At 44.1% G+C, this 16,039-nt stretch overlaps 1 protein-coding gene across 2 annotated transcripts in view; it reads left to right on the top strand.

The window, feature by feature from the left end:
• CNTN5 (contactin 5) overlaps positions 1–16,039 on the top strand; it is a 2,293,676-nt gene that overhangs the window by 2,085,580 nt on the left and 192,057 nt on the right. For both annotated transcript variants that reach the window (XM_075337481.1, XM_075337482.1), the window contains one exon: positions 12,228–12,386. In XM_075337481.1, coding sequence (XP_075193596.1) covers positions 12,228–12,386 — 159 coding nt within the window. The remainder of the gene's footprint in view (positions 1–12,227; positions 12,387–16,039) is intronic.

Genomic DNA, 16,039 nt, shown 5'->3' with positions numbered 1-16,039 from the left:
ATCAGATGCACTTACATCTATTTTCTGTTCTGATGATGATGCATTATCATAAAAGGCATTGCATTATTTCTATCGCGCAAGCAAATAGTCCGCGGCCCTTCTCTGTGGACGGAGGTTTTAATCATAAATTGCAATTTCTCAGTATAAAACAGAAGGGAATGCAATTTAAAGGTACATAATGAAGATAAGTACCGTACACAGGCAATCACAATGGGAATGCGCTGACAGCTTCGGAATCTGGGCGCTCACAATTTTCCAAGCGTTCTGATACTTTTTATAGCTTGGCATATTGTAAGGAGGGAAAAAGTCATTTTCTTTTTTTTATTTTCTTTTTTCTTTTTTTTGTGGTTACTTATGGCAAAGTGAAAAAGGCAAGCGGTAAAGAGGGCTTTACACGCAGCAATATCTCTAGCGATATCGCTGGTGAAAGCACCCGTCCCCGTCGTTTGTGCGACACGGGCAAATCGCTGCCCGTGGCGCACAATATCGTTAGTCCCCGTCACACGGACTTACCTACCTAGCGACGTCGCTGTTGCCGGCGAACCTTCTCCTTTCTAAGGGGGCGGTTCGTGCGGCGTCACAGCGGCGTCACTTAGCGGCCACCCAATAGAAGCGGAGGGGCGGGGATGAGCGGATGTAACATCCTACCCACCTCCTTCCTTCCTCATTGCCGGTGGCCGCAGGTAAGCTGCAGTTAGTCGTTCCCGAGGTGTCACACATAGCAATGTGTGCTGCCTCGGGAACGACGAACTACCTGCGTCCTCAACAACCAACGATTTTTAGAAAATGAACGACGTGTCAACGATGGGCGATTTGGTGAGTATTTTCCATCGTTAGCGGTCGCTCGTACGTGTCACACGCAACGACGTCGCTAACGATGCCGGATGTGCGTCACGGAATCCGTGACACCGGAATACGTCGCTGCATATAACGGGGCATTAAGACTGGGAGAAATGGAAATATATCAGGCTCATTCTTATTGAATTAATGGTAATCACTCAATGCTGCAGCCTTTACTTTTTTTTTTTTACTTTTGTTTTTTGTTTTTTTTTGTCATTGCTGTTTGTTTGTTTTTTGCGTGATGGACTTTAGTTTTTTATGGTACCATTTACGGGTATAAATCAGCACTTTTATTGCATTTATGGGAGACTTTTTTTAGGGGAGGGTTCAACGATCAAAGGCCTCCTTCCCACATCCGTGTGTCCGCTACGTGTGACGTCTGTTTTCACAAGTACCGGAAACACAGATACGCGTAGACCCATTAAAATCAATGGGTTTGTGTACACGTGCGTGTTTTCACGCAGACCGTGTGTCCATGTGGAGCATTTGTGTGTCCATGTGCTCCACACGTAGACATGTCCATTTTTCTCCGGCATCACTGGTGTCACGCGGACCGCATGGCCCGCACACTGATGTGATCCGTGTGACATCAGTGTAACACATACCGGAGAAAACACATACCTGTGAAATAGAATGCTTTTCTATATTCACCTGGCTCCAACACTGCTGTCTCCAGCTCTGCTGTCACTTGCTTCCGACCCCCGCTCATTGTATATTCACTGCACCGAGGACCGGACGCAGCAGCAGCGCCGGAGACATCAGCACCATGGACAGGTGAATATAGAAGTTCATACTGTCCTTCTGCTATGCGGATGTCACACAGAGAGCACACTCAAACACACATACACACCTATACCATGGACCGTGCAAAACATTTGTGTTTGGCACGGACATGTGAAAGAGGCCTAAAATAGTTGACTCTGAGGTTTTGATTTTTCTTCCCTCTTTGTGGCATTTACCGTACAGGTTAATTCATTTTATATTTATTTTGTATCAGTGATACTGAAGATGCTCATTTTTTACATTTTCTTAATTTCTTCATGTTTAACTGGGGGAAAAGAGGTAATTCAAGTTTTTATGCATCTTTATAATTATTTTATGGGGTTTTTTAGTGCCAAGTCGGTACATGAACCTGCATTTGATCACTTCTTCTATATACTGCAATAATACAAGGCTTTATAAGGTATTAAAGGGAAGCTGTCTCCAGGTTTTTCCTATATAACCTGTGGCCACCACCAGTGGGCGCTTATATACCGCATTCTAGAATACTGTATATAAGAGCCAAGCCGCTCTGTATAATGTAAAAAAGACCTTTATAATACTCACCTAGGGGAGCGGTCAGGTCCAATGGGCGTCACTGGTCTTGGTCTGGCGCCTCCTCCATCTTGTGCAGTCGCCATCCTCATTTCCAGCCTTGTGTGGCTGATGCGTCCTACGTCATCCACACAGAGGCCACCGTTGCGCTCTTGCGCATGTGCACTTTAATCTGCCCTGGTGAGCGTATATCAATGTATTGTAGTGCGCATGTGCGGGAGGTCTATGAATTTTTTTCGCGCCTGCGCATTACAGTACTTGCTCTGCCCTTAGTAAGGCAAATCAATGCGCGTATGCGCAGGAGTGCAACAGCGGCCTCTGTGTGGATGACGTAGGATGTGTCATACACATGGGCCTGCGAAGGAGGATGTCAACTGCACAGGATGGAGGAGGCACCCAGCCCCAGAGCAGTGATGCCCATCGGACCCGATCGCCCACTAGGTGAGTATAATAAAGGTCTTTTTTAAGTGATACAGAGTGGCCTGGGCTCTTATATACAGTATTCTGGAATGCAGTATATAAGATCGCACTGGTGCTGGCCGCAGGTTATAGGGGAAAAACCTGGCGACAGGCTCACTTTAATATGGCTCTATCATGGCTCCCCACAGTTCCTCACAATTGCGTCACCCATGGGTGCCAGATTGGAACTCTTACTCAGATGCTGCTTTTATTAATTGACAAACAATGGCAGTTAAACAGCAGGAATTGGAGCCAGCTCTGTTCGCTGCTGGCTGTAAGCATAATCAGCATCCACTGTGTAGAGAGTGAGCTCCGCTACTGAGCCCGCTCTATTCACTTGCCCCTGCACCATGATATGTACATGATGGTGAATAAAGCGGTCTAAAAATTATGTAAAACATCCCAAATATTTTAGGAATTTTATTTCGAATTGAACATTTTTTTTTACATAGGAGGGGGTAGAATATAGACATTGTAACCTTGTGTGACAAGTCAACTTGTGAACGTGTTTGTTCATTAGAAGTCAATTACTCACTAAAATAGTTATTACCCTTCTAACGCTCTTATTAGCAAGTCGTACCTTTGCATTGCTCATATGAGGACACCAATAGACATAGAAAAAAAATAAGTTTGTGATAAATTTGAAAACTTTGGGCAGCCTAGCCATGATATAGCCTGACAGCTGAGGGCTGGTATTCTCAGACTGGGGAGGATCAGAATAGTTGCATCCATTAGACATTCCTCATCCCAATTGCCCTGGTGTGGTGGGTAATATAAGGGGTAAATGACAGCTCACAGCTGCCACTATGCCGTAGATTACTAATGGGTGGCATCTATCAGACCCAGCCACTACTAGTCTGTAAGTGAAAACTAATAAACAGAAACACCCCCAAAAAAAACATTTATTTGAAATAAGACACAAAAAAACCTCACCCTCTTTCACCTCTTTATTAACCCTCAAAATATCAAAGTCTGACATAATCCACACAAGGTCCCACGACTATGCCGGGTCTGCTGCATCCTGGCAAATATGTCCAGGCAGATATTTGGGATGAATGCCAGTCCCAAACCAGGTTGTTTTTTTTTTAAAAATCCAGTTGGACCCACCAATCCTGAATATCTGTGAATTCGCCCATCTCTAATCTTGAACAAACACTAAACATAAAGAGGTTCAGTTTAAAGTATGGAGATGGAACAAAGCAACAGCCTAGTGACTGAGTCATGAAATGTGTTTCAGGCAAGCTCCGATTTCACACATCTAATATCCACAAAGTATGGACCACAATGTCCACAAGTCTCCTTGACCCAAACTTAGCTCCAAAGACAGTTACGCCGGTCTTGACAATGCGGTCTATACTACGATCATGAAAAAATTGTGTGTGAAATGAGCCTGAAAGTGGCCATTTATAGAAGTCTGCCCAACATCTCTCCTGATCCTCAGACCACTTATGTCCCACCCCAATATTCCAAGTTTTATTTTAAAAATATTAAAGAGAAGCTAAACTTTTTTTTTAAAAATAATTTATGGAAAGTTAATGGAAAGTCACTATGTACAGGCAAGCGTGAGGCTGGGTAGTCAAGAGGACCGAAGTCAGATATCAAGAGGGCACGTAATACATAAAGAGGTAAGACATAATAAATATAATAATAATGTGATAGGCCACCCTAAAAAGATGTGTTTGTAGAGAGCATCTGAAGCTGAGTAAGTTGTGATTCGTCCTAGCTTCTTGGGGTAGAGCATTCCAGAGGATTGGTGCAGATCAGGAGAAGTCTTGGATATGGGAGTGGGAAGTTCGCATTAGTGTGGATGTTAGTTGAAAGTCGTTTGCGGAGCGTAGAGAATGTGTAGGGTGATAGACAGAGATGAGGGTGGAGATGTAGGGGGGGTACCGCACTGTGGAGAGCTTTTTGGGTGAAAATAATCAATTTGAATTGGATCCTGTGAAGACATACGTGTAGACAGGTCTCCGTCCAAGGTCAAAATTCCAGGAAGGTAGTGAATAAAGGCAGAAATGCCAGACAAAATGGGTACTCAGAAGATTGTCCGGAAAAATGTTTGAGTTCCCCATTGACTACCATTATACTCAAGTACATGAGTCAAACTCATCCGAGAGTCCGACTGCTCATTATGAGTATCGAGCAGACGAACATGGCAGTGCTCACTCATCAGTAATTATAACAATATTTGATTGTGTAGCACCCATGGGGCAAGGGGTTAACTGTTTACTCGTTGCCGGGCCGGTGATGTTGGGTCTGGGGATGTCACGGGTGGCCCTGCCCGGCTTCGGGGCCCCGAGGCATACAAAAAAAGGGGATTGAATAGAGGATGGGATGATGGGGATAGTTTGTCCCATGACGCCGCCTGCGGTACGTGGCCAGGGATTAGCTGCCACTGCTGTTGCTGTCCTCCGGCACGGATGGTTGTAGCAGCAAAGATAGTTCTGCTCCCCAAAGGTGGAGCGGGCCCCAGGGAGGATGATGAGAGAAATAGTGGCCATTGGCACCAAAGCGCGGAGCTCCGGCGCCGACTAGGACAGGCGGACACAGTCAGTGCGGTTTCAAAGTTTCTTTACTAACAGTCCGATTGCCACTTCCGGAGTACCGGTCTCTGCCATGCTGGGCCCCAGTCAATTCCAAGCAATTTGAGGTCACCGCCGGTGTTCCCATTGTGAGTCCTTTCTGGTTGGGGGTCCCTCCAATCCCGCTGTGTGGAATGTGGAACGGGCTGCGGGTGTTTCCTGCACTCTCCGCAGACCCTGAAATCCCGTGTGGCTGTAGAGAACTTACGCTGAGCTACCTGCTCCAAGCCGCGGGGTCCTATGGCGCTCCCAGAAGTGTGAGGATAAAGAAGATTGGACCAAGGTCCCAGCTGTGTCTCTCACCCCAAGCTGTCAAGCTGTGCCCAGGGTTGACTGCCTAAGTGTAAAGATTCTCCTTCCCTTTTCCCCAAGTGGTGCCCCCCCCCAGGTGGTTGTCCTACTGACCGGAAAAGTCCCCTGCCTCGTGATGACCACCCCTCTATGTACCCTAGGCCAATCCCCCAGTGAGAAAGCACCTAACTGTGTGTGGTTTGTGAATGTGAGAAACACAAGCGATTAACCTCTCCTTACCCGGGATGAGTACTACATCTTAAGTGAGATGCAGTACCCTGTGGCGACTGAAGCCTCAGGGGCGCCACAATTGCAAGGTGCAATATTAAATGATCAAATTCTGCCTGGCTGCAGCAACCACTAGATGGCGCCCTTAACTATAGACTGTTTAAGCTTTCTAGATCTCCAGAGCTCCCCCTAGTGGCTCCAGTACTTAAATACAACATGAAAAGATGGATTTTTTTTGTAAAGGCAACTGACCTAGTAATATTGTAGGGGCATTTCTTAGAAGAGAATGATGTCTAACTTTTCTTTCGCAATGTCAAAGGGTCTTTTAGAAAAAATGTAAATGTTAAAAAAAGACTCTATAGTCATTGAATGCATTGGAGACCAGTCAGAGATGTCTTTTTTGATGATTTTACAAGGTTCTACATTCATTTTTTTTGTCCCCAAATTGGTTATTCTCCTATTTCTTAAGAGTGATTCTGAGGAGTAATATAGCCCCTGGGAAGAAAGGATTCTCCAGCCTAACCATCCAGCTGACAGCATGAATGATTACCACCCGGCCTAAAATGTAATGATATAGCAATGAGAGGAATGACATCTGCATAGCGGGTCCTGGCTGCCTGTCACAAATTCTTCACTGGTGACTACAGCTTGATACATTGCCACTTCTCAGCCTTCCAAAGTGCTTTTCACAGCATAAAGACTGTGCCTGTGATCCAACCTTTTCTTTATATATTTCAAGTGCTGTGAAATTTGATTGTCAACATGTAATATATGTGAAGTCCCCGTAATGAATCACATTTGTCACTTGGCTTCCAATTGTGAAAGTTTTGTACAGATTTACAATGTGGAAACCTGTGGATACTGCAGACTTGTGGGACAGGAATATGAGTGATTATATGGAAATGAAGCCTATAGCCAGTCCCCAGCTACCGGCTAAGGGTACATTAGAATTATTAAAGGGGTTGTCTCAGTTAGAAAGGCCGTCCTTGTCCAGGACCCCTCAACATTGAAATTGTAACACCAATAACAAAAAAAAATGATGGATATCGCAGGATAGATAGAAATGATAACGATATGCAAATGATGAAAAAATGGAAACAATATTTACTAAACATCCCGATTCATTCAGAAATCCTCATAGTTACACTCCTTGGCTGCTATCATTATTAATGATTGTCTGAGAAAGGTTCTGCCGCACTGAATGCAGTTGAGCAAATCATCAAGATCCGCTGCTGGCGACTTCCTTTGCATTTGCCCAGATGTGCATGATGGAAGACAAGTCTGGAGACGATGCCGCCATGGGAGCACATTTAGGCCACACAGGCTTGTTGAAAATGGCTCATGGGATACTGTGGAGAAATGGCTGAAACACTGGTACCTTGATTGATCCATTTTTGTACTGCTTCTTCATGGCTTCTTGGACAGTTTTGAACATCAAATCTGCCTGCTAAATTTAAAAGGAATCTGTCAGCAGGCTTTTGCTATGTAAGCTGAGGACAGCATGCTGTAGGGGTGGAAAAAAAAAATCCACTGTGCCTCTTATCAGGCTGTGTGCTGTTGTTTACTTAAACTAAAAGCTTTATCACCTAGTGATTATCATTACTGGACTACATTGTCATGCACAGGGCAGTCTGGCACTCCCCCTCCTCTGATTGACGCCTCACTGTCAATGTACAATCTCTATTGAGAGCCTGGTGTGGGTGGAGACAGCTCTCTGAGCTTTGCTACATGGCTATTAGGGATGAGTGAGCATGCTCGCTGCTACTCGGGGCTCACCAGAGCATCTCAGTGCTCGGTATACTCAGCGAGCTCCGAGTGTAGACGAGCTGCTCGGGCAGATGCTCGGCTCCCCCTCCCTGCAAGTGGGCGCTGTTTACAGAGCCAACCCACATGCAGGGATTGGCTGTCACACACTGCAATGCCACAGCCATGTTGGTTGTGACATTTCAGTGATTGGCTGGCCGCATAGCGTCATCAGCTCTATATGACAACTGACGGCGCTGTGCTCGGCAGTGTGATCCCCAGTCAGCTAGTGTAGGGGGAGGTGCTGCTGAGCTAGGGACAGATTTAGTGTGTGTAGTGTAGGTACTAGGAGACATAACGTTACCGCTTCCACGGTTGCCATAGTAACCTACCTAGCGGGTTACTATAGCATCGGTGATCTCCGATCACCTGATTACCGGGGCCGCTGTGCACTGGCTCCTGTAGGAGCCGCAGGAGTTAACTCCATATTTACCGGCGGCTTATGCAGGAGCCTCTGAATAGCCGCGCCGGGAATCAACTGATCAGAGATCACCGTTGCTGTAGTAACCCGCTCAGTAGGTTACCATGGCAACGGTGGCAGCGGTGACGTCACCACCTATCAACCTGCCACAGCCTCTGCTCGATTACACAGCACGGGGGGATGCAGTGTTCTTCCTTCCTGTGATGTCTGATATAGCAGAGTTGCATGGGTTGAAGAAAACAGAAGACCAGGATCGTGGAGGGGTGAGAGAGAGTAATAAAGATGGAGTCCCTAAGTGTGTCTATGTATTTATTTATAATAAAGTATTTTTTCTCTTTGTGGTGTCTTTTTTTTAACCCTTTATTGGAGATTCTTAATGGCCGGGTCAAACTTGGCCTGACATTAAGAGTCTCAGGCTTAATACCAGCTGGTAAAACAAATCTGGTATTAACTCCTTATTACCCAGCGTGCCACCCGGCAGAGTTGAATACAGCACCAGAAGATGGCTGTTATGTCACCACCGGAATTCGCTCCAGTGACTTCTGCTCCGATCGCCAGGCGACACCGTGTTCCTGCCGTGGATGGTGCTGGTGATGGGAGAGGAGTCGATGCCAGCGGCACCGGTGGGCACAGGCTCCGATCATCCACTGGGCTGGGTTATCTTGGGATCTGCAGTACTATTGGCTGACTGTGGGTGGCGTGTGTCTTCCAGCTGAAGTTGCCAGCGTTCAGCTACAGCCAATGGGAAGACACCAAACCCTTCTTAGCTCCAATCCTGTCTGCTCACCTCTGCCAGAGATAGTTCTGATTTCCTGGCTCCTGATCCACCCTATTCTGTTTTGTGATTCCTGTGTGCTGACTTCTGCGTGTTTTCTGACTACCCTTCTGCCTGCTGCTTTTGTATCTTGCTGCCCGATTCGGAATTGACCTCTCCTACGTTTTCTGATTACGTCCTTGTCTGCCGATTCTGTCCCTGTTCTGCTCTTCCTGGTTTGACCCTGCCTAACGACTACTCTCATCAGACTGCAGCCTTCCACAGGTAGTGATCTCCAGGGCCCTGTGTAATTCCAAATCCCTGTATAGTGGTTAAAGTGTTTTAGGGTTCTGGGGGTCCTGCTTGGTGAGTGGCTTCCCTCTAGTCTGTCCATTACATCCCACCTGAGTCTGTTGATCCAGGCAGGCGTTACAATGGCGTTTTTATGAAAGCGCCATTTTCTGGGGTGGCTGCTGTCTGCAATTCGCAGCAGGGGGGCCCAGAAAGTTTGGGCCAACCTGCGTTGCGGATTACAATTCCCAGCTGCCTAGTTGTACCTGGCTGGACACAAAAAGTGGGCAAAGCCCAACTCATTTTTTTTAAATATTTCATGAAATTCATGAAATAATTAAAAAAGGGCTTCCCTATATTTTTGGTTCCCAGCTGGGTACAAATAGGCGGCTGGTGGTTGGGGGCATCCCGTTACTGCCTGCTGTACCTGGCTAGCAAACAAAAATATGACGAAGCCTACTTCATTTTTTATTTTTAGTTTTTTTGAAAAAAAAAAAAACTTAAAAAAGGGGCTTCCCTGGATTTTCCATTGTTAGTGAAGATAACACCAAGCAGTGGGAGTTAACAGCCAGTAGCTGCTTGGGTTATTCTTATCTAGCAATAGAAAATGCAGCAGTAGCCCATGCATTTTTTTTTTACCCCTAACCAAGGGTTAGGGTTATGTGTTTGGGTTTTTTCTTTTATTTTTTAATGATTTAAAAAAAAGAAAAATACAAAAAAATCGACATGGGCTTTGCCATATTTTTGTATGCCAGCCAGGTAGAGCAGGCACATACGGACTGTCCCCAACCCCCAGCTGCCTATTTGTACTCAGCTGAGAACCAAAAATATAGGTAATCAACTGATGCGGTCACCTGATGATCAGGTGATGCCATCATGTGACCGCATCAGCTGATCCCCGGCAGGTCCTGCAGCGATGGGACGTGTCCCGGGATTCTGCACAGAGGTGAGTATGCTATTTTTTTTTCTTCTGTTCACTTTTGGTTTCGCTTAGCAGCAAATGTACAAAAGAGAGAAGCTGCCGCACATATGCTGCAAAGAGAAAGTGCATGTCACACAGGAGGAGAAACGCAGGATTCTTTCTCCCCTAATACAAAGACAACATTGCTCACAGCAGTGACATGGGAGTCAGAAATGCTTACAGAGGTCATCCCCATGCTGCTCCCATGTCATTTGAGCACTGTTGTTATACAATTGTGACTCGGGTATTCCATAGGCTAACATTGGGCTCGGTGCTTGGGTCGAGCAACCCGAGCATTTCAAAATCATCGAGCACCAGAGCATTTTACTGCTCGCTCATCTCTAATGGCTATATCTAAAAATTCTGATTGTGTCAGAATGGCTGCACCCAGTAATCTAAGTAATAGATCATTAGATTCAGGATCTCTTTGCCTACATCATGCTGCTCTCAGATGAGGTACAAAACCCTGGTGACAGATTCCCTTTAAGCAAATATGCCCAAATCAAATTTTGGAAGATTCACCCAACTCTGTACATTGTTTCCCAAGATAAGTGATGAGAGATGACCTGGAAAAAAAAAATGATTTTGCATAATTGTCAGAAAATGTTGATACTATATTCGGCTACTCAGCAGTTTGTGATGGAAAGTGTTGTGAGGGTTTATACAGCGTTCTAGAATACTGTATATAAGAGCCCAGACCACTGTGTCTAATGTAAAAAAAAACACTTTTATAATACTCACCTAGGGGGCGGACCGGTCCGATGGGATTCGGTGCTCTCGAACCGGTACCTCTTCTCTTCTTGCGATCACCGTCCTTCTGTCTTCGACCTGTGTCATTCACAGAGCGGGCTCCATTATGCTCCTGTGTTGGTGCACTATGATCTGCCCGGGTGAGGCCAGATCAAATCACTGTTATGCGCAGACACAAGAAAAGATCAAAGACCATCTGCGCATGTGCACTACAATACTTTGATCTGCCCTCAGCTGGGAAGATCAAAATGTGCCTGTGCAGGCGCGTAATGGAGGCCTCTCTGTGAATAGACAGGGTCCTGGGCAGGATGATGGTGGTCACACAAGGTAGGAGGCGCCGGACCGGAGAGCAGCGACACTCATAGGACCGGACCGCCCCACAGATGAGTATTATAAAAGTGTTTTTTTACATTATACAGTGCAGCCTGGGCTCTTATATACAGTATTCTGCAATGCTGGACATCTCGCTCCACTCATCTCGCAATATTTTGAAAGAGGAGGAAAGTTAAACACAGACATGTCATAGGTAAAATCTTTTAAAATATATATTATTAATGCTGTACTATATATTGTAGCGTAAAAAAACCTAATTACAAAGTTGACTCTTGAGGTGATAGATATTGATTAAAATATACAATAGATAGACAAATAAATAAATAAATAGATAGATAGATGGATAGATAGATAGATAGAGGGATAGATGGAGAGAGAGATAGATAGATAGAGGGATAGATAGATGGATAGATAGATAGATAGATAGAGGGATAGATGGAGAGAGAGATAGATAGAGGGATAGATAGATGGATAGATAGATAGATAGATAGAGGGATAGATAGATAGATAGATAGATAGAGGGATAGATAGATAGATAGATAGATAGAGGGATAGATAGAGGGATAGATGGAGGGATAAATAGATGGATAGATAGAGGGATAGATAGATAGATAGATAGTGGGATAGATAGAGGGATAGATAGATAGATAGATAGATAGAGGGATAGATAGAGGGATAGATAGATGGATAGATGGATAGATAGATAGATAGAGGGATAGATAGAGGGATAGATAGAGGGATAGATGGAGGGATAGATAGATGGATAGATAGAGGGATAGATGGAGGGATAGATAGATAGATAGATAGAGGGATAGAGAGATAGAGGGATAGATAGAGGGATAGATAGATAGATAGATAGATAGATAGATAGAGGGATAGATAGATAGATAGATAGATAGAGGGATAGATAGAGGGATAGATAGATAGATAGATGGATGGATGGACGGATGGATGGATAGATAGATAGAGGGATAGAGGGATAGATAGATAGATAGATAGAGGGATAGATAGATAGAGGGATAGATAGAGGGATAGATAGATAGATGGATGGATGGATGGATGGATAGACAGATAGATAAATAGAGGGATAGATAGATATATAGATAGATAGATAGATAGATAGAGGGATAGATAGGTAGATACTGTATAATGTATATAGTCCATTATTACTTTACGCTTTCAGCATTTTGTCCTTTCTTCCAGGTCCACCTGGCTCACCTGGGGTGGTGATTGTGGAGGAAATTACGGAAAGTACAGCCACCTTGTCCTGGAGTCCTGGCGCTGACAATCACAGTCCCATCCTCTATTACAATTTACAAGCCCGCAGTCCTTTCTCATTAGGTTGGCAGACGGTGAAGACTGGTGAGCTTTATTTCCTTCCAATAAAAAACAGCTAAAAAGTAGCAAAACAGGAACACAATAAATACAGAAGATTTACCTTGTTTTCCTGTAAGGATTGTGTGGATATGCTGCACGGTGAAGCTGGAATATAATAAGAGAAATATTGAATAAAGCCATAGACATTACATCTATACAAGGTCTTAAGTTCTCATCTCCCTTCCATAACTGTAATACATAGACAAAACTTTTTTTAAGTTATATTATATTTTTTAAGTTGGTATTCTGTATATGTTCAATGTTTTTTTTTAGTTATTTTCCCTTAGTTTCTTGTATATTTTTATTTTGTACATTGTAGAAACATATTCACCTGTTTCTACTTGGAAGTAATCTACACACTGCTGTTGGCAGATCCCTGATTCTCTTATTGTGCCTATTGTGTATATATAATTACCATATTTTTCGTTTTATAAGATGCACCAGATTATAAGACGCACCCCATATTTAGAGAGAAAAAAGGTAAAAAAACAAAAAAGGGGTCTGTCTTATACTCTGGTGGTGTCTTAATAGAGGGGGGGGTGGCAGCGGCGGTGAAGAGGGGGGTCACAGAAGGCAGGGGCAGTGCTAGAGTAGGGTGCTGCGGTGGGGGCCATGCTGGTGTGTGGAACAGGATGGAGAGGCGGGTGTCACAGATGCTCTATCTATATAGATAAATCTAAAAGTATAATTGATATGGCAGCTCTATGCCTTGCAAATTTGCCACAAGAAGTTTTTGCAGACATCGCCAACTGTCATTGTGGCATCAGGGTCTGGGGAAACTTTAGACTCCTGCACTCTGCCTTATAACTTCTCTATTGTCTGTGATCAGCGTAGGGTAACTCAGGCATCCACTCACAGACCCATGGTTCATAGGCAGGCTAGCAAGAGTTAATCTCCTTGGTCACATGCTATGGGAGATCCAGTCACATTCACTCTCCTCCTATATATGCTGGCTGCGCTGTTCTTATGTTGACAGCTATAGCTTGACTATACTGGCCTGGAGAGGTGGATTTATCCAGATTTCCTGGTGGTTGTGATATTATTGTAGTGTGCGGTTGTGGTGTTAACCCTTGTTGTTCTTTTGTTGCTGCATTATTTCTCTAGCTTTTACCTTCAGTTTCTTACTATTTATTCCCATGCAGTGTGACTGAATTTCTGTTATCCCTGTCTGTCTAATCTGTTTTGCCATCACACTCCTGCCCCTTCCTTTGCTGTGGGAAGGAGGGAAACAGATCAGCATTACTCAGGAATATATTAAGGCACAAGACTCCAGCATCTCCATCATCAGGGGTAATCCAGAGGGTAAGGATAGCCTAGGGTCCCCTAGCAGGAGCCCCTTGTCCATCACTATGCTACAGGCACATCATGATAAAATAGCATTCTGTTTGGCACATTTGGAGACAGCTTTTGAAGGTATTCCACTGGGATATTGTTCCAAACATCTTGGAGAACCAACCCCAAATCTGTGAATGTTAACTTGCTCAAATTCTTCCTACTCTTCATGTAATCTCAGACAGCCTGGATGAAGGTGAAACTAGGGTTCTATGGGGCCAAATCATCATTCCAGGACTCCTTGCTCTTATTCTTTACACTGAAGATAGTTCTAAATTACCATGGTTGTATGTTTGGGGTCATTGTCCAGCTGCAGAATAAATCTAGAGTTAAGCAGATGCCTCCCTGATGACATTACGTGACGGAGAAGTATCTGGCTGTATTTCTCATCCTCAACTCTATTTGCTGAATTGCAGCCCTCAATTTACAGGACCCTCCATCGTGCTTCACTATTCCTGCAAACACTCATTATTGTGCAGCTCTCTAGGCCTCTGGCAAACAATCTGATTCTGTTACTATCAAATATTTCAGATATTAACTCCAGCACCTGCTGCCATTTTTGTGCAACTTATCTCCTATGTTTTTGTGCACAATTGGATTGTTTTGCCTTGTATCCATGTTAAAGGCATGATTTCTAGGCCACAAGTACAGTACACCACGATTTGTATCTCACGGTTAGAGATGAGCAGACCCGTGGAAGTTTGGGTTCACTGAATTAGGCCAGACTTTGGTTAAAAGGTAAAGCTGACAGTTAGTGTCCGGTATTATCATGCAGAGAAGGTCCATAGTTATTTGGCCCCTCCCAGCCTAAAATATCAGTCCACAGCCACTCCAGAAGTGACACATTCATTAGATGCTCCTCGGCTTACTTTGGCTTCTCCCAATTGCTCCCATTACTAATCAGTAAATTGGTGAATGAGAGCTTGTTGGGGAGTGTTTACTCAAAAAATCTTTTTTTTTCCTGTTTTTTTTTTTTAAGCGCTATATACTGAATTAGTAATGGGGATGTCTGATAGGCACTTCTCCATTACTAATCTTCGGGCTTGATGCCACTTGTCAATTCACAGCTGACATCAACCCCAAAAGTATTACTTCAATCGCCACTGTACAAGGCAATTGGGAAGAGTTGGGAAAAGCGTCATAATTGGTGCCTCTAATGGATGTATCACTTCTGGGGAGACTGCAGGCTGATATTTTTAGGCTGAAAGGGGCCAAATAACCATAACCCTTCCTAGCTTGATAATATTAAACAGGAGAAAAGAGGAAGCATAAAAAGGCCCAAAAATAGAATAATTACTCAAAATGAAATCCTTTTGTTCAAAGTGCAAAGTTCTTTATTAAGTCCAAGTGTCATTACAAAAGATTAAAAAGTCCATTTACAAAACATTACTTTAAACAAGTACAAAACCGGTGCACAGAAGAGAAACTAGAAAAATCAACCACCAAAACAGCATAGACCCATGGGGGAGGGTCTCTCTCTAAACACCATTATTTACAGAGAGCCCGGTTAAAATTCCAATCTTAATGAATCTAATAGGCTGTCATTAACTCTAAGCACCACCAAGTGGAGCCAGAGAGGAGTGGTCATTCAGGCACAGTGATAATACATTCCAATAAATCGCTATAACAAACCTGGGCTACTTATGCAGTTTAACTTCATAACGGAGGGAAAACTTACCCATAATGGGTCAGCTGAATGGTGATAACGTGCCCCGACGCGCGTTTCGCAGTTGCTTCCTTGGAGGGCTAGCTTGATAATACCAGCCCCCAGCTGTCTGCTTTACCTTGGTATAAAAATAGCAACAAAAAGAGGAATAAATATCCTCCAAAAATTAAGCATTACTTACAGCAAAGAAGGGCTGCAGTTGTACATCGCCCAGGCCAAAAGCTAGTACTCTAGCAGGATGTAGCTAAGCCCCCACTAAGTGGAGGCATCACAGGTGCAGGAGGAGCAAATCACACACACTTCCAAAAAATGTATGAAACCTGAACTTTACTGTTCGAGTTCAGTCATCCCTACCACGGACACTCAGACCGAAAAAAACAAAAACCCTATCAAGTAACATGGCTCAATGTGTTGTACTAATAAAAATCGGACAGTGCACGTCCAATTTATATGCTTGTCTGCATAAGCCCTAAGGCTGACACCAACGAATATCAGTTGCCATACACTGATGTGCAAGAAAAATCATAGATGTCTGAATGAGGCCGTAGCGTAACTGGCCCACGTATTATACAACTCTTTCTTCATATATACATATATACCAGAGTGAACAGGGATTATTTTGTTGTCTTGTCCCCTGTCT

Source organism: Anomaloglossus baeobatrachus, chromosome 2 (assembly GCF_048569485.1).
Source record: "Anomaloglossus baeobatrachus isolate aAnoBae1 chromosome 2, aAnoBae1.hap1, whole genome shotgun sequence".
Taxonomy (NCBI): Eukaryota; Metazoa; Chordata; class Amphibia; order Anura; family Aromobatidae; genus Anomaloglossus; species Anomaloglossus baeobatrachus.
This window is presented reverse-complemented; position numbering and strand designations above follow the sequence as displayed.